Source organism: Giraffa tippelskirchi, chromosome 1 (assembly GCF_054371585.1).
Source record: "Giraffa tippelskirchi isolate mGirTip1 chromosome 1, T2T-mGirTip1v1.2.pri, whole genome shotgun sequence".
Classification (NCBI taxonomy): Eukaryota; Metazoa; Chordata; class Mammalia; order Artiodactyla; family Giraffidae; genus Giraffa; species Giraffa tippelskirchi.
The window spans coordinates 13,157,195-13,175,975 of NC_137275.1; the positions used below are offsets into that span (position 1 = coordinate 13,157,195).

An 18,781-nucleotide genomic window follows, 5' to 3' on the forward strand; every position below is an offset into this window, starting at 1 on the left:
GCATACAGATTTCTCAGGAGGCAGGTCAGGTGGTCTGGTATTCCCATCTCCTGAAGAATCTTCCAGTTTGTTGTGATCCACACAGTCAAAGGCTTTGGCGTAGTCAATAAAGCAGAAGTAGATGTTTTTCTGGAACTCTCTTGCTTTTTTGATGATCCACCATATGTTGGCAATTTGATCTCTGGTTCCTCTGCCTTTTCTAAATCCAGCCTGAACATCTGGAAGTTCACAGTTCACGTACTGTTGAAGCCTGGATCTCATGAAAGCCTCTCATGGATAGCCTTCCATATATTGTGGCAGGTGCAGCCCTTCTGCAAGGGTCACTGTCTTTACCTAGGGTGGAAACAGGAATGAAAGGAAACATAAAACTCAATTTTGTGAATATGTAAAAATAGAATAAATAAGCTGCCTTTATTGCACACTAACATTTTACTGTACGCTAACATTTTATATGATATATGATTCTTCACTCTTTGTGACATCTCTACCCTAAGGTAGGTATTAGGACTTCTGCTTTACAGATAAAGACACTAAGGTTCAGAGCAGTCAAGTGACTTGCTCAAAAGTTGTAGAGCCAAGATTTAAACCTGATCTACCTGATTTCAGAAGCACAAGCTTTCCCATCATGTCTTCATGTTTCTCATGCAGTTTAGAGAACTTAAACCAATAGTTAGTCTTTCTCTGTCTATTAACATAGGAAGTTATTATTAGGTTCAAATGTTGTATTTTGAACAGTTTGAGTACCTCCTGTTGTTGCTAATAGCTTATTCATTCAGCCTTCAGCCCACAATTTTGAGATATTTTTTCAAATCTTTGTGTGCAACCTACTTTCAGTCATGAATAATTCCAGCTGAGTCCTAGAATCAGGAAATTATTAGAAAAGCTAACAGATCACCTTCAAAGAATACAGAAGGGCATAGATGTGGCAGGCCCACACCACCACCAAGTGCTTCACAGATCCAGTTTCATCTAATTCTTATAATCTCATTATCCCTTTGTTGATGAAGATGATGAGGTTCAGAAAGGTCAGGTGACTTGCCCAGGACACACAGCTCACAGGCAATAGAGCAGGATCTGAACTGTGTCAGCTTATACCAAAGACCATGTCTTTTCCATTCCACTACCCTGTGTGTGAAACTCACTGCCCTTTCTCTCCTCTCTGCTCACCTGACCTTCTGATGGGAAAACCAACCCCATTCACTTTTCTCTCCTGCATTTGAACTGCTTACTTGTGCATATCCACTACAGCAGTCATGCGGTCAACTGGCAGCCACTATAATGGTCCACAGAGTTCCCTGGAAGAAGTGCCACCCCCAGTAAAGGTCCCTGATAACCATGTTGCGTGGTGCCCATGGGAAAACTACAAATAAGACTTGACCTTCAGGGGTCTCCCCAGTGGTCCAGTGGCTAAGACTCTGCACTCCCAATGCAGGGGACCCTGGTTTGATCCCTGGTCAGGAAACTAGAGCCCACACACCGCAGCTAAGAGTTCACATGCTGCAAGGAAGATCCTGCCTGCTGCAACTAAGACCTGGCAAAGTCAAATAAATAATATTAAAACAAACAACCACTTGGCCTTTCGGCTGCCAAAGGCAACACAGAGTCTCCTGGCAGGTAAGGTCTGAAAGTTAGGAGACTTGAGTTCAAAGCGAGGATCCCTCCCTTATAGGTGGTGTGATTGCCGGAAACAAAATTTGCTGACTCTCAGCTTCCTTGGGTGTAAAATGGGAGTAGTTATCCCCACCTGCTGGGTATCATCAAGGATTAATAAGTGGATTCAAGTAGCTGGAAGGGTCCATTAATAGAAGCAATTCTCTTGTAAAAGATGCTTCATCATTGGGATCCCTGTTCTTCCTCTTGCTGGTGACAGGACTCCCTGCCTGACCATTTCCCACCATCAGGAAAGACCCATGGTAACTGTAGACTTAATACAATTGTCACTGTATTCTTTGCCTGGTTCTCAGGATTGCTCCTCCAACCACCACTATGAGGATGGAGAGGTACAGGAAAGCACACTGTGAAAGACAAGGACCTGTGTGCAGTCAGTTTGTTGGCAAACAAGCAAGGGCAAGTGTGTGTCCATTTACCGAGTCCAGGAAAAGGGACGAGAGTTTGGGGCCGTAAAGTCTTCAGTGAGTCCTGACTTTGTTACTTATTGGCTTTACGACCTCGAGCCTCTGGGTTTCCTGATTTGAGCTGGAGATGGTACAGCCCAGTGGCTGGCACCTCTTCAGGCACCTGGAATGATGAAGGGCAAATCTCTGTTGAACATCACAGTGTAGGGCCAAAACCCAAGAAGGGACTAAACATAAATGATTCCTACAGAAAGCAACAAACGAACTTATGGTTGCAGCAGGGAAGGACAAGGGGAAGGGACAGTTAGGAAGTTTGGGATCGACATGTACACACTGCTATCTTTAAGATGGATACCCAACAAGGACCTACTGTGTAGCACAGGGAACTCTGCTCAACGTTATGTGACAGCTTGGATGGGAGTGGAGTTTGGGGGAGAATGGATACACGTATAGGTATGGCTGAGTACTTTTGCTGTCCACCTGAAACTATTACAACATTGTTAACTGGCTATTTGTTGTTTAGTCGATAAGTCATGTCTGACTCATTTGTGACCCCTCAGACTGTAGCCCACCAGGCTCCTCTGTCCATGGGATTTTCCAGGCAAGAATACTGGGGTGGGTTACCATGTCCTTCTGCATAGTTGGCTATGCATGCATGCTAAGTCGCTTCAGTTGTGTCTGATTTTTGCGACCCTATGGACAGTATGTAGTTCACAAGGCTCCTCTGTCCACGGGATTCTCCAGGCAAGAATACTGGAGTGGGTTGCCATGCCCTCCTATACTCCAATACTAAATAAAAAGTTAAAAAATAAAACAAACATCAAAAATAAGTAAATACATGGTTCCTATGGAAAGCAAAAATGAGTCTCCTTGAGAAGAGCTTTATGTAAAATGCATTTATTAATCAAAAATTCCCTTGATAACAATAGAATATGTGACAAACAACGTGAGAACTGAGAGCCTTGCCCTTTGACACACAGCCCACGCTTCGGTCAGGTGTTTCGGGGATGTGAACTGGGGGCTGGGAGGGGGGTCTCCCCCAGATCCTCAGTGAGCTGGGACTGAAAGCAGTGAGGTTCATGGGGTGGTCCCCTGTCTCTTCATGCCCCTTATGATGCTGAAAGGAGTGGGCCACCTGGGAATTCATGGGACCAGATTAAACTGAGTCCTCGAAAGTCATGGTGGGAGAAGGGGAGGGTTAGAGATGTGTCAGTCTCCTTCACGTACAATCGATACCTGCGAGTTGTACATAAAACACACACACACGCAGATGGGCAGGAGAAAACAAATCTTTGTGTCTTCAGACTCTAGAAACCTTCCTTTGGGCTAGTTCATGCCCAAGGCCCACGCGGCCTTCTTGGCATTCAGAAAGTTCTTCTTCTTCCTGGGAGGAACATGCAGTGCGATCTCAGGCTCCTTTGGATTTCTGAAGATAAAGAGCTTTTCACCCGTGTTTAAGAAATCAACGGCTTCTGCCCCTACAATGGGCACCGGGGTCAGCTCGTCAGTGGACTCCAGGGACAGGTGCGGCCAACTTCCTTTTCCAGGGAATGTCACCCTCTCTCTGAGAGGGGGACGCGTCTTCTTTAATATGCTAAAGAGAGAACAGAGAATCAGACCGGACATTTTTGGCAACGGACTCTCCTGGGTGTGCCGACAGAGTTCTCCAGGAAAACCCCCTCTTGGTCCCCAGGTCCCCAGTCAAGTGTCACTTTAAAGGGCTTTCTCTGTGGTTGCCAGGGTGGCCCCTGAGATTAGCTGAAGCCCACGGCCGTGGTCGCTGCAGACAGCTCACACTGACTCATGACTGTTCACTTCTCCGGAGTTTGGTGAGCCTGTGGTCATCATGCTGTCAGCATGGGATTAGCCAGGGTGGGGCTGTTTCACACCATGGAAACTGATAGATACTACAAGTCAGAGCTTCCCGTCTCCCCCCCCAGGCAATTGGGATACATTGTCCAGGACGCCACTGCCTGTGGGCCTCACACTAAACTCAGGATGGTAAAATCTGAGTGTAAGGCAACAGAGGTAGGTAAAACGTGTTTGAAATAGAACAGGGCGACATGCTGGGGGAATATCCTATAAAAGGATTGCTGGAATCCTGCCCTTGAGCGGTCCAGTCCCTCGGTCCCAGCTGCACTTGAAAATGGTTCTGACTCCCTCTGAGAGCCCTATATGACCCGAAAGTCACAGGGTCCTTTGCCCAAGCAGGGCAGGACAAGGTCATGTCACTGCAGGCTGACATACTGGAGGCCACTGGTAGGCTTGTGGGCCCTTTCTGAACAGACCTGGCTTTGAAGTTCCAACCCCGTCACCATGAACGCCTGCCCTGGCAGCTGTGTCATCTGAGCAAGGATTCAGACAGTTCCATCAGCTCCGTTTGACTCACAGTCTCCCCTCCTCCCACCATCTGTCCACAGCGCCTTGAGGCAGAGTCAAAGAGGGTATGGTGGTCCAGCACCATGGGCCCAGAGCCCTCCTGATCTGCACTCGCCCACTGATATCACTGCAGCCCAGGAATGCCTTTGCTCTCCCAACCTCATCCTACTCTAGGACCTCTGACTTCCAGTCCCTAGTGGAGTGCTTTCCCTTTATACGGCCTGAATTTAATTTTCTTGGTTTGGGCTCAATACCCTGATCTAATTCCTCTGGGACTAAATTCTGAGGTCCAGCCCGTTATCAATGGCTCTGAGACTTTTATCATGGACTCTTTGGGCAGCTTGGTCTCTGCGACTTCACCCTGAGAAATTCTGGAAGGTGCAGGACTCGGCCACGTCCTGTGGGCATGACTGTTTCCCTAGCACATTTTGGTTATCACTTTTTAACCTGTTACGTTAAAACGGGTTAACATAACTCTTGTCACTCGTGTTACTCTTTTTCCAAATTTCTAGTGGGAAACACGCGAGTTCCTGAGTCTTGTCTGCAGCAATCTAAAACCACCCTGCCTCCAATTTTCCTCTGCTCTCCAGGTGTGCCGTCACCGCAGCTCAAAGAGAAAGGTACTCAATAGAGTAAAAAGAGCAGTGGCCTGGAAGCTCAGGGAAATAGAGGGGTTGGTTCAGTGCCCCCAAATCCCACGGCCACTTTTTACCAGTGGGGGTCTCTTCCTCTGACCTCCCTGAGCTGGTAAAGCGTGACCGGGGGATTTCTCCCACTTGCTGGAAGTGGGGAGGCTCAGTGCAACAAGACGGGAAAGGGCTTTGTAAACTATAAAATCTAAGCCTTTATAAGGAATAATTCTCCTAATGAGATCCCATTTAAAAAGAGCCGTTAGTTAAAATAAGTACTGCAATTAAAATGCTAATAAATGATAGAACATTCTCCCGCTGATAGCAGGCAGCTTATCTTCAACTCCTAAATTAAGCTCACTTTGCTTTTTTTTTTACAAAAATTGAAGGACAGTTTATTTACAATATTGTGTTTATTTCAGGTGTAAAGGAAAGTGATTCAGTTTTGTATCTGTATTGTTTTTCAGATTCTTTTCCATTATAGGTTATTACAAGATACTGACTATAGTTCCCTGAGCTATACAGTAAATCTTGTTGCTTATCTATTTTATATACAGTAGTCTGTATCTGTAAATCCCATATTCCCAATTTATTCCTCCCCCACCCTTTCTACTTTGTTTCCATAAGCTTGTTTTCTAAGTCTGTGAGTCTATTTCTGTTTTACAAGTAAGTTCATTTGTATTATTATTTTTTTTAAACTTCACATATAAGTGCTATCATTGATATTTGTCTTTGTCTGACTTACTTCACTTCAAACTCAGCCCATCTTGGTAGTATGGGTCTGTGTTCATGCTCTCCCTTGAAAGAAAATAAACTAAGCCCACTATGAATAAAGACTGTTGTCTTGAGGGAAGGAGTGTGGTGTGTCCGCAGTAACCCTCCCTTCGTGGTCCCCTCCACCTCCCCTTCCGGGCTCATGGGCACCCTGGCTGACAACCTCTCCAGCCCACCTGAGCAGACACCCTCATTACCTCTCCTTCCTCTTCTGAGCCCAGAGCACCTTCTTTAATCCTCTGTTTATCAGTTCTCCTCGAAGTTTGCTCTCTAAGGCTTGCCACCAGCCCTGGTGTTTCCTGAAGGCAAGAAGGGACATTCTTACATTTTCAAAAAGAACAGAACCTTCAAGCGATGCATAATGCTAAAAAGCCCTCTGGGAATTCTTTCCTTCAATATGGCCTTTGGCTGACAGGAAAAACCCTGAGAGCAGTCACGTTTGTTCTCTCCCTCACTCTGTGAACACTGATCAAGCATCTTGCTGGCCACGTCAAGACACAATCTCTGCGGCAAGGGGTCCCCAGTCCAGGGGTCACAGACAGGTAACACGTGACATCGGTCAGAGAGAGAGAGGCTGCTGAGATGTGGGGACTCTTGAGCTGAGTCTGAGCATCCCAGCAGTTGAATGCATCGAAGATCCAGGAAGCAAAGAGCTCTCTGTGTTGGCTTGTGTGTGGTCCATCTCCTCCACAGTGGATGCTCTGGGCGGCAGGACTGTCCCTTACTCTCCCACCTACACTGGTGCCTAAGGCAGTGGACATACTAGGAGCTCATACATGTTTTATGAATACATGCATAAGAAGATTGAGAAGGTACAGTGGAAGCGTAGAAGGTGGGTGAGGCAGGGAGCCTGAATGCCACGTGATTCTCGACTGAAGAAGGGACAGCGAACAGGACAGGGGGAGTGAGATGTCCACGGGGTTGGGTTCAAGTCAAGTCAATACGGGATCGAGTGTCTGCTGGTGCCTGGCTCTGGTCAAGTTCATACTCTGCCTCAGCTGGTTCACACTGCGCACCTATGGGGGTTGGGGGGTGGGGATGGTGAGAGGGGGTACGGGGAGGGTGGAGTTGGGGGATGGTGAAGAACCCTCACCCACCCTGGGCCAGGCTGTGACCATGCAAGGTCCTGCTCCAGGGTTACCACCAGTACCTGCTGTCTGTGCATTCTTCTGATTGCATCGGAGAAAGCAGGCTGAAACAGGAAACTCTCTGACCTCGCCCACACCCAGCCCTGACCACGCCCACACCAGCCCTGACCCCGCCCACATCCCCAGTCCTGTGACCAGCCTCTGGCCCCTGTGCTGGGTCCCTCCAGCTCTAGGAATGCTTGCTCTTCCCAGCCCCTGCAGACTCCCTTCCCTCCCCTACAACTGTTCTCACACTCCCATCCTTCCTTGCACCCCAACCCTACTCTTGTCCCTCTGCTGTGCATCTTGCCTTTGTGAGTCAGGGACTCCTTTACAAGTCAGGGAAAATAACGTGCATATACACGTGTCCACACAGTCATGCCATTTACACAAACTCACGGGCATCAAGACGCCCTTCCCTAGCCTCCTGTGGATCCTCACTGAGGACTGGGCTTTGCTGCCTGACCTTCAGCACTTTCTGGGTTGGTCATGGCTTTCCTTGCAGCCTCACCCCTAACAAATTCTGCTCTCAAGTGGCATGGCTGGCTGCCCCAAACTCACCTTATCCAAGGTCCCCCTTCATGCCCTTTCCTTAATAAAGACCCTTAACTGACAAAATGCACACCTGCAACTTGACCTTAAAGTATCTATGCAGCCTTATCCATAATTGAGGAAAAATGAACCCAGACTAAATGTTCAGCAATAGAGTAACAATTACATACACTATGCTACACATCTCAGTAGAATAATAAGCAGCTATGAAAAATAATACCTATGGAGATGTTTCTATAACGGGGAAAAGCATGAATTTTAAATTGTTAATAAAAATAGAAGAAAGAGTCGAAACAGATGTTTAGGAAGATGTTTGCACGTGGACAAGAGCTGAAAGGTAATAAGCAAAGTTGCCTTTGTTATAAGGTTCTGAAAAGCAGGAGGTGAGGCTGTATATACTGGGATTCCTATACATGAGTGCTCACGCAAATGCACACACACACCCCCCCCCCCGCACACACTCATACAACCCAGCAGACAAACCCATTCTGGAGGAAGTCTTGTAACAAAATGCTAATAGCCAGTTTCTCCAGCTGATAGAACCATGGGTGTTTCTTTGCCTTTTTCCTTTATGTATTTACTGTGTGTATACGGCATATTTACAGCCCAAGGAAAATTACTGTCTTAAGATCCTATTGGGAAATGAACCGGTGATGAAAAGAGAAACTGTGGACAAAACCCTTGGGCTGGCCATGACTTCCAGGATTCATGATGACACTCCTGGATGCTGTCTGCTCCTTGAGTGAGGAAGTTCCCCTGGGAAGGCGGGTGTGCTTGTGCCCCACGGTCTGGTTCACTACCCCCATCCGTTCTCTCTACTGAGACCTCATTTTCCAAAGGCAGCCGCCCTGCACTCACCCCATCCTGCCCAGGTCAGCCTGCACCCCGCCGCCATCGTTCTCCACCGCGTGGTCCTGATGCTTCTGGCCCATGGAGTCCAGCACGGCCAGCAGCTCAGCCTGCGAGGCTGCGGGCAGAGCCACGGTCAGGAGCCGGCGCAGCGTGCCCCCGGGCAGCATCGTCAGCTTCGAAAGGTACGACGCCAGTCTCAGCTCCTGGAGGAGTGAATGCAGGGACTCAGAGCCTCACGGCTCTCACCTTGATGAATAGCAGGGTTGAATGGATCACGGTCTTAGGACTTTTTGTACCAGGGAGATAAATATTTTAGTAGCTCAGTCTTGAAAACATGTCCCCAAATTTACAGAGCTGTCAAGAAAGTCTATTTGGTCAGCAGCCTTGGCTTGCCATGACATTCCCTAAGCCTTCATCCATCCCTTCCAGCTACCCTTCTGGATAGAGTGTAACTCACTCATCATAGTTACAGCCCTGGCCTGCAGCTGGGCCAATTAGTAATTTCTCCTCCTACTCATGTTCCGTGAGGCGACAGGGCTCAGAGGGAACAGCACAGGCTCTGGAAACAACTGAAAGGGCCCTAAAGCAGTGGAGGGTTAACGAAACTGTGCTATGGCCATACCACAGAATGTCAGTCTGCAGTGAAAGAACTGGATGGATCCCTAGGGCTTTCCACTGCCTGGAAAGAGCCAGGCTCCACACTCACATTCTGTATGATTCCAAGTGAATAACCAGAGTTGACAAAACGTAGGGATGGAGAACACAGCAGAAGTGGCCAAGAGATAGGGATGCGGTGTGCTGCATGCTGAGTCACTTCAGGCGTGTCTGACTCTTTGTGACCACATGGACTGTAGCCTGCCAGGCTCCTCTGTCCATGGGATTCTCCAAGCAAGAATAATGGAGTGGGTTGCCATTTCCTCCTCCAGGGGATCTTCCCAACCCAAGGATCAAACCCAGGTCTCTTATGTCTCCTGAACTGGCAGATGGGTTCTTTATCACAGCGCCACCTGGGAAGCCCCAGGGATACAGGGAGGAGTGGATAAACTATAGAGGGGTAATACAAGCAGATCTTGTGGCAAACAAATAGTTCTACATCTTAATTTTGGTGTCATTCTAAACTACATGTGATAAGGTGACACAGAAGTATACACGCATTTTATATCCATGTCAACTTCCTGGTTTTGATATTGTATTAGGATCCTGTAAGATGAAACCATTGGGTGAAACACTGAAACATGGATCCAGGTGCTGGAACTCTCCATACTACCTGTGCAACATCTTGTGAATCTAAAAGCATTTTCCCCAAAAAAGTTTTAAAAAAAGAAAGCATACATGTAAGCTCTACACTTGCCAAAATCTGTGTTAGCTTCCAGCACTACTGCACAGAACTATGTGTCCTTGGGAAGTACCTTTATTTCTCTCTGAGCCTCAGCTTCCTCATCTGTAAAATGGGATAACAGTAATAGCTACATCAAAGGTTTTGCAAAGACAAGATGAGCTGTGATGGGTAAAACTAGTCTGTGCTAAGAAGGCAAACTACATCTCCTAGCAACAGGGTGGGCATGCCTGGCCACCTGGTCAACCAGAGACCTTCCCTGGGATCTTACACAGCAAACCCAGGAGAGAAAAGCCCTTTATACAGCAAAGTCAGGACCACTGGATGCTGAGAGGCCATTAGCTCAGGGCTGTCAGTTGCCATGTCCCTTCTTGTGTGGAAGAAGCTTATTAGTGGATTCAAAGAAATGGGAGAGAAGTGGAGAAAGGGAGAGACTCACAGAATGTCCTTTGCCTTTTGAACCCCCAGAGCTCAGCCCTGATTTTGGGAGGGCCAGTCAGGGTATGGATATATTTCCTTTACACTCAAACTAGTTTGAAATGAATTTCTGTTGTTGTTCAGGTGCAAAGTTGTGTCCGACTCTTTGTGACCTCATGGACTGCAGCACGCCAGGATTCCCTGTCCTTCACCATCTCCTGGAGTTTGCTCAAATTCGTGTCCAATGAGTCAGTGATGCTATTTAACCATCTCATCCTCTGCCGCTTCTTATCTTCACCTTAAAAGAACTCTGATTTACAAGACATCTAAGTGCAGTGTTTGACAAATGATGGTCCTTCAGTAAGTTGCCGATGGTTGTTGCTGTTGTTACTGTATTTGTATGCGTTTCCTATTGGAGCTGTAACAAATAAGCCCAAACTCAGTGCTTAAAACAACACACATTTGTTCTCTTATGGTTTTGGAGACCAGAAGTCTGAAATCAGTGTCATTGGGCCAAAGTCAAGGTCAGCTGGGCTGGCTCCTTCTGGAGGCTCCAGGGGAGAATCCTTTGCCTGGTCTCTTCCAGCGTCTAGGCCTGCCTGCACTCTTTGGCTTATGGCCCCTTCCTTCATCTTCAAAGTACGTCCTCCAATCCCTGCTTCTGTCTTTGCTTTCTCTTCAGGGTGTGAGTCCTGCTTCCTTCTTGTAAGGACACTTCTCATTATATTTAGGACCCACTGGGATTATCGAGGACAATGCCCCCAGCTGAAAATCCTTAATCACATCTGCAAAGTCCTTGTTGTTCAGTCACTCAGTTGTTTCTGATTTTTTGTGACCCCCATGGACTGCAGCACACCAGGCTTCCCTGTCCATCATCATCTCCCAGAGCTTGCTCAAACTCATGTCCATTGAGTCAGTGATGCCATCCAACCATCTCGTCCTCTGTCATCCCCTTCTCCTCCTGCCCTCAATCTTTCCCAGTATCAGGGTCTTTTCTAATGAGTTGGCTCTTCTCATCAGGTGGCCAAAGTACTGGAGTTTCAGCTTCAGCATCAGTCCTTCCAATGAACACCCAGGACTGATCTCCTTTAGGATGGACTGGTTGGATCTTCTTGCAGTTCAAGGGACTCTGAAGAGTCTTCTCCAACACCACAGTTCAAAAGTATCAATTCTCCAGCACTCAGCCTTCTTTATGGTCCAACTCTCACATGCATACATGACTACTGGAAAAACCATCACTTTGACTATACGGACCTTTGACTATATGGCAAAGTAATGTCTCTGTTTTTTAATATGCTGTCTAGGTTGGTCATAACTTTTCCTTCCAAGGAGTAAGTGTCTTTTAATTTCATGGCTGCAATCACTATCTGCAGTGATTTTGGAACCCAAGAAAATAAAGTCTCTCACTATTTTCATTGTTTCCCCATCTATTTGCCATGAAGTGATGGCACTGGATGCCATGATCTTCATTTTTTGAATATCAAGTTTTAAGCCAGCTTTTTCACTCTCTTTTTTTACCTTCCTCAAGAGTCTCTTTAGTACCTCTTCACTTTCTGCCATAAGGGTGGTGTCATCTGCATATCTGAGGTGATTGATATTTCTCCTGGAAATCTTGATTCCAGCTTGTGCTTCACTCAGCCCAGCATTTCACATGAAATGTACTCTGCATATAAGTTAAATAAGCAGGGTGACAATATACAGCCTTGACGTACTGCAGAGTGTCTTTTGCCATAAAAAGTCATATTCATAGGTTCTGGGAATTAGGACTTAAGACATGTTTGGTGGGCCACTATGCCAGATTATTAGTACATTTATTCATTCAACCAACACTGTGAATGGAGTCCTACTGGGTGCCAGAGCATGTTTCAGGCACTGGAGACCAAGCAGTAAGTAACACAAAGTCTCTGCCTTCACAAGACTCATAGTCTGGTTAAAGAGGCAGATGGTAAGTCTGCAAACAAACATTGTATCAGGTAGTGGTACCTAGGTGCCAGGATGGAAAACAAAGCAGAATAAAGAAGCAGAGGGTGATGGGTGGGGTGACTGATGTTTAAGAAGGGCGTCAGGGGAGATCCCTAGGTGAGCACGTTTGATGGAGAGCAAAGGAGGCCAGTGATACTGGCATGGACCATGTGAGAAGCAGAGTGCGAGGAGATCCAGTGGGATGGGTAGCAGGGGGCCAGCTCGTAAGGGCCTTTTCCCTGTAGTGAGGCTATGGCTGGTCTTTATGGTGAAATGAGAAGCCGTTGCAGGAATTTAAGCAGTGGGAATGGCATGAGCGGATTTTCATTTTTTAAAGATTACTTTGGATGACACATAGACCACAAACCACCTGCAACAAGAGGAGAAGCAGAGGGGAGGTATCTCAGGAGAGAGATGCTGGCCAGGTGACCCAGAGTGGTGGATGGGAGGTGGTGAGGAGTGGTGGGCCACGGGAGACACCATGAGGGTAGAGCCACAAGCTCACTGAAAGACGAGAATGGAGGATGAGTCCACTATCTTTCCCTTGGGCTGCTGGGTAAACTGTAGTCAGGGAGTCTCTCCAGGGCTGGGAGAGAACCAGGTGTCCACAGGATTAGAATCCAAGGAGGGAACATCTTCAAGAAAAGGGCTGTGGACCTAGTGCTATAGCGAGGTCAAGGAAGACAAAGACAGGGACTTGACCATGGTGTTTGGAAACATGGGACTGCCTATGACCTTGACCAATGCTTTCAGTGCAGTGATTGAAAAAGTTGTTATTATTAATACCAAGCCTCCTTCCTTAGGACCCATATGCTTCCTTCTGCCTAGAATACATTCTTCCTCAAACTGCTCTTTATCTGGTTCTCTTCTTTTGGTTTCTACACCGGTATTGGCTTTTCTGGGCTTCCCTGGTGGCTTAGATGATAAAGAGTCTGCCTGCTATGCAGCAGACCTGGATTCAATCCCTGGATTGGGAAGATCATCTGGAGGAGGGCATGGCAACCCACTCCAGTATTCTTGCCTGGAGAATTCCATGGACAGAGGAGTCTAGTGGGCTACAGTCCATGGGGTCACAAAGAGTCAGACACGACTGAGCGACTAACGCACACACACTGGCTTTTCTAGAAGCCTTTCCTGACCCCACATTATGGGACAGATGCCTCTCCTCTGGTTTCTCATTGGTTTTAATCAACTCAATTTTAATTCTTGTGTCAAATTCAACTGTCCAATTTCTTATGTGTCTCTCCAGTGAGGTTTAAGATGGCATCAGTATCACATCTCTCTCAATCTCCAGCATTTAACCTTGTTCCTGGCACAGAGAAAGACATCAACAGATGTATGTTGAATAAATGAAGGATAAACCTTGACTTCATCAACACTCTGCAGACGCATCTCTATCCTGAGGCAGAAGACTCCAGGATCCCACTGGGACCCCACTGGTGAATGTGGGGACCCACCGGCCCAACTGCCATGGCCCTCCTAACTCTGAAATTTCTTGATCAATAATCCTCAATACAGGTCAGTTAACTGGGTCCACCATCTTTCACTTGGGCTGCTGAAGGTGGTGACAGCAAAAGTATCTGTGCAGGCCACATCACTTTAGGCATCTGGAGCTACTTTTATAAACGGAAGTGAACTGCAATGTGGGGGCCAGCTGTCCATGCAGAAGACAGTGGCAGAAAGACCAGGTTTGCCAGCAGCCCCTGCTTGTCCCTCTTTTCCTGTTCTGCTTCACCAACACTAGACTTGGCATGGATTTCCATTGTTTGGTTTTTCCTTGTCTTGATTTTTAAGAAATACTGCTGATTTTAAGGAATTCAAATAATACCAAAAAGCACAGAATGCTGTTAATTATTTCAAGTGCCATTATCCAGAAATAGTTATCAGTAGCATTAGGCAAACCACACTCTAGGAATCTTTCTAGGTATGTATGTAAGTAGATGAATGGATGGATGGATGGATGTACAGATGGATAGATGGGTGGATGGATAGATGGGTGGATGGATAAATGGGTTCTGGACAGTGGCTGGATAGATGATGAGTGGACAAATGGACAGATGAATGGATGGATGGATGCAGAGATGGCTGGTGGATGGATGGATAGACAGACAGGTGGACTGATGGATGAATGGATAGATGGATGGATGGGGGGATGGATGGGTAGACAAAGGGCAGTTGAATGGATGGATGGATAGACAAAAGATGGAGTGATGGACAGATGGATGGATGGATGGACATGACTATAAAAATGAGATCATAACCCACATAAAATAATATATATTTTATATATCTATTTTGTTGCTTGCCTGCTCTATCCATTAGAATATCAGTTCCTGAGAGCCTGGGCTTCATCTGTTTACTTTGCTGCTAAAATCCCAGGGCCTAGGATAGTACTTGCCACTTATCAGGAGCACAGTCAATATTTATTCAAGAAAAAAGCCTCTTCAGAAGATGTTAAGCTGACTCTAAGTCACCCTTTATGTGGTTAAAAAAGAATTCCACTCTACTGTGTGCAAATCATGCTGGAGCCTCGAGGGAGTAAAGGAGATGAGTTCAGTGTGGACCACAGATGGGGTCTCAACCTCTGTTTACTTTGCTGCTAAAATCCCAGGGCCTAGGATAGTACTTGCCACTTATCAGGAGCACAGTCAATATTTATTCAAGAAAAAAGCCTCTTCAGAAGATGTTAAGCTGACTCTAAGTCACCCTTTATGTGGTTAAAAAAGAATTCCACTCTACTGTGTGCAAATCATGCTGGAGCCTCGAGGGAGTAAAGGAGATGAGTTCAGTGTGGACCACAGATGGGGTCTCAACCTCTTCCCACAGCACAAGGAAACTTCCTGCCTTGCTGCATCAGCACCATCCATTTTAAAATGAGCTCCCCTTTCCTATTTTATTCATGAAACAATTAGGAAATAGTTTGCTTCAAAGGGAATAGTGCAGTGACATGAAATGAGTAGCACCTTTAAAGAAAGAGAAACTGATTTAAAACCAGCTCCACCACTGACTGGCTGTGGGACCTTGGCTAAGCCACATCACCTCTCTGATCCTCAGTTTCTTCATCTGTTCAGTGATGATCCTCTCCATGCCTCTCCTCAACACTGGGCTGATATCCACTGCTGTTGGTATCATTGCGATCACATAAGGAGTGATGGATTTGCAGCAGTGCCTAGGGGAGGCTCTTCCCACTGCCAGGGCCCCCAGAGCAACAGTGAGCATTAACTGGGATGATGTGTGATGTGTCTAGCACAGAGCAGGCATTTGAGTGTTATTTTGACATTGTCATAAATATGCAAAGGAGGAGGAGTTGGCAAAGTTGCATAAATATGAAAACATGGGTGCTCATGTGGAAATGATCCTTCATGCAAATTTTGTAATTCAAACTATGCTGTCCCTAAGGCAGTATAATAAACAGGAAATAAAACAAAAGACCCAGAGAGGCGAGGGGTGGGGTAGGGAGGGGGAGAGAAAGACAGATTGCAGGGGAAAGAAGAAAAAGAAGGAGACGAAGGAAGAGGAGGGGAAGGGGGAGGAGTAATTAGAAGAAGTAGGAGAAAGAATGGGGGTGGGACTGGGTTTCCCTGGTTATTCTCTTGCCTGGTACAAAGAAGAAACAGGCAAAATACAGGACTCCTCTACATAGGGAGTGATGGTTAATTTTATAGGCCAACTTGTCTGGGCAACAGTGCCAAGATTTATAAGGACAAACATAATTCTGGATATATCTGTGGAGTAGCTTTTGAATGAGATTAACATGGCACCCCGCTCCAGTACTCTTGCCTGGAGAATCCCATGGACGGAGGAGCCTGGTAGGCTACAGTCCATGGGGTCGCTAAGAGTCAGACATGACTGAGCGACTTCACTTCCACTTTTCCATTTTATGCATTGGAGAAGGAAATGGCAACCCACTCCAGTGTTCTTGCCTGGAGAATCCCAGGGATGGAGGAGCCTCGTGGGCTGCCGTCTATGGGGTCGCACAGAGTCGGACACGACTGAAGCGACTTAGCAGCAGCAACACTTGAGTCAGTGGACTTAAAGCAGATTGCTTTCCACAATGTGGGTGGGCTCCATCTAATTAGGTGAAGGCCTAAACAGAACAAAGACTGACCGCTGAGCCAGAGGAGCAATAATGTCCCCTCTGGAGGACCTGTCTATAAGGGGATGATGGTAGAACTGCCTGACAGTGAGATGAGTGGCAAGTACTCTCCTGGGTCCTGCCATGGGTGGGTACTCTTCTCTTGCTGTAAATAGCAAGAAACCCCAGGTCAGCTCTCATGTCAAAGAGGAAGGAACATGTTAGACTTACTACTGACTTTGACATTTAATTCTGCCAATAGTGGGCCTTTGAACTTGAACTGTGACACTGGCTCTTCCCCGGGTCTCCAGCCTGCTGTTCTATATTGCCAGCCTGTTTGGACTTGCCAGTCTCCACAATCACATATGTTAATTCCTTAAAGTAAACCTCTTTCTCCCTCTCTTCCCAAGTCTTCGTACTTCTGTTTCTCTGGAAAACCCTCACTAATACACAAGGGCTGGAAAGAAAGAAATGAAGTTGAGTAGACATTGCTGGGGGCTTCTACAAAGCACAGGATGGGGGGTGGGCAGAGAAAAATCACCCTCCTAAATGATTCCTGCTGCTCAAGGCTTCCATCCCAACAGCATTTTACTCCTGACAGGGCCAGTTCTTTAGCAGAGTTCACAGTTTAAAAGAGTCAACAAATTAGGGATGAACCTGGATGATATTCTACACATGACACTTTGGCCATCTGTCAAGTCTCTTAGTAATAAAGAAGAAGGGGAATCACAGTGACCATGGGAGATGGCTCAGAACCCACAGAGACCCAGGCCAGGAGCAGCATGTGCTCTGCAGGGCAACAGGGCAGGAAGAGCACATCCTGTGAAGTCACCAACCCCAGGCCAAGTTCTGCGCTCTAAGGAGGATGGTGAGCCCTGAAGCCCTAAGCCACCCATTTGTACCTTGGTTCCTCTATTTGCAAAATAGAGAAGATAGTCCGTGATTTCCAGCCTTTTGCAGGGATTAAAGGAATAACTGATATGAGTGCCTAGGATGATACTCAATGCACAACAGGTGTTCTGGAAACTTCCACTTCTTCCCCACCCCCAGTCTGGAGCTCAGGCTAAGAGACATGGGGTAGAAGAATGTGGGGCTCCAATCCTAGCTCCACCAGGCTCCTCAATGTGAACTTGGGCAATAATGTCCCCTCTGGAGGACCCGTCTATAAGGGGATGATGGTAGAACTGCCTGACAGGGAGATGAGTGGCAAGTACTCTCCTGGGTCCTGCCATGGGTGGGTACTCCTCTCTCGCTGTAAATAGCAATAAAGTCCAGGTCAGCTCTCATGTCAAAGAGGAAGGAACATGTTAGACTTACTACTGACTTTGACGCTTAACCTTGGCTTCTTGGCTGGTGTGACTAGCAGAATAATGGCCTCAAAGGTGTTCATGTCCCATCCCAGAACCTGTGAATATGTCATTTTACATAGCAAGGGACTTTGTGATGAAGCTTAATGATCATGAGCTGAGAGTATCCTAGACTGATTATCCAGATGAGTCCAACCTCATCATCACATGGGTCCTTAAAAGCACAGAACTTTTCCTGCTGTGGTAGGTCAGAGAGAGATGTGATGACAATGGAAGAAGCATCACTAAGATGTGATTTGTTGAATTTGAAGATGAAAGAAGGGAGCCATGAACTAAGAAATTCAAATGCCTCTAGAAACTGGTAACAGCCATCAGCTTACAGTTAGCAAGGAGATGAAAACCTCAGTCCTACAACCACAATGAACCAAATTCTAACAATTACTTGAATGAGGAGGAGACAGATTCTCCCAGATCCTTAGAAGGAGTACAGACCTGTTGACACTTTGATTTTAGTCTGGTAAAACCCATGCAGGACTTCTGACCCAAAGAACAAGAAGATAATAAATTTGTGTTTTGTTAAGCCACTAAATTGGTAGTAATTTTTTAAAGCAGCAATAGGAAACTAATACAAGTGAGAAGATGTGTGTGCCTATGGACAGTTGTGGCCAATTTTGCTGGCTGGACACCTGAAAGTGTCCCTACCCCTTCTCCCTGCTGGCTCTCTTTGGAGGCTGAAAAGGAAGTGTTGAACTTGCAGCCCCCCTTGCAACCAGGGATCCATGGGTCGGGTCTCCTCAGGACATGAGTATAATTTGCTTCAGAGACTTGGTGGCATGTACTTTCTTGGAAAGAAGACAGCAAAGTGATTGTGTTCTACCTTCACCCTCTTCACATGAACACAGACACAGCAGCTGGAACTTCAAGGAGAAGTGGGAAGAATCAGAGGGTAACAGTGACATCGTTGAACTGAAGCAAGGTCAGCAACACCTACCTCCCAATGGCCTGTGATTGGCATGAACCACTGTCACAAATCAAGTTTGTTGAGACTCAAAGAAACCAGGAAGCCCACCTTGGGATGCACATAAAACACCACTAGTAGAGTTACGTAATTCTGCATATGACTCCGCGTGCACAGCCTCGCGCTCTGGCTCAGAAATGGGCTGAAGCTCTGGCCAAGAAGGAGACTACCCAACCTCAACACAGAAAAGTTGAAACGTGGTGCGCAGCCTCAGCATTCTCCTTATATGGCCCAGATTTCAATGACCAACTTTGTTCCTGGTGGAACCTACTCTGTGG

At 46.7% G+C, this 18,781-nt stretch overlaps 1 protein-coding gene across 4 annotated transcripts in view; it reads right to left on the reverse strand.

Annotated features, from left to right (window-relative positions):
* Nucleotides 1-2,956: 2,956 nt before the first annotated feature.
* EVC2 (EvC ciliary complex subunit 2) overlaps nucleotides 2,957-18,781 on the reverse strand; it is a 157,777-nt gene continuing 141,952 nt past the window's right edge. For 3 of the 4 annotated variants that reach the window (XM_081494416.1, XM_081494322.1, XM_081494494.1), the window contains 3 exons: nucleotides 8,395-8,591; nucleotides 6,055-6,156; nucleotides 2,957-3,669 (listed from right to left, as the gene is read on the reverse strand). In XM_081494416.1, the coding sequence (XP_081350542.1) occupies nucleotides 3,402-3,669; nucleotides 6,055-6,156; nucleotides 8,395-8,591 (567 nt within the window). In that variant the 3' untranslated portion in view covers nucleotides 2,957-3,401. The remainder of the gene's footprint in view (nucleotides 3,670-6,054; nucleotides 6,157-8,394; nucleotides 8,592-18,781) is intronic. The other variant, XM_081494598.1, reaches the window with a different exon arrangement.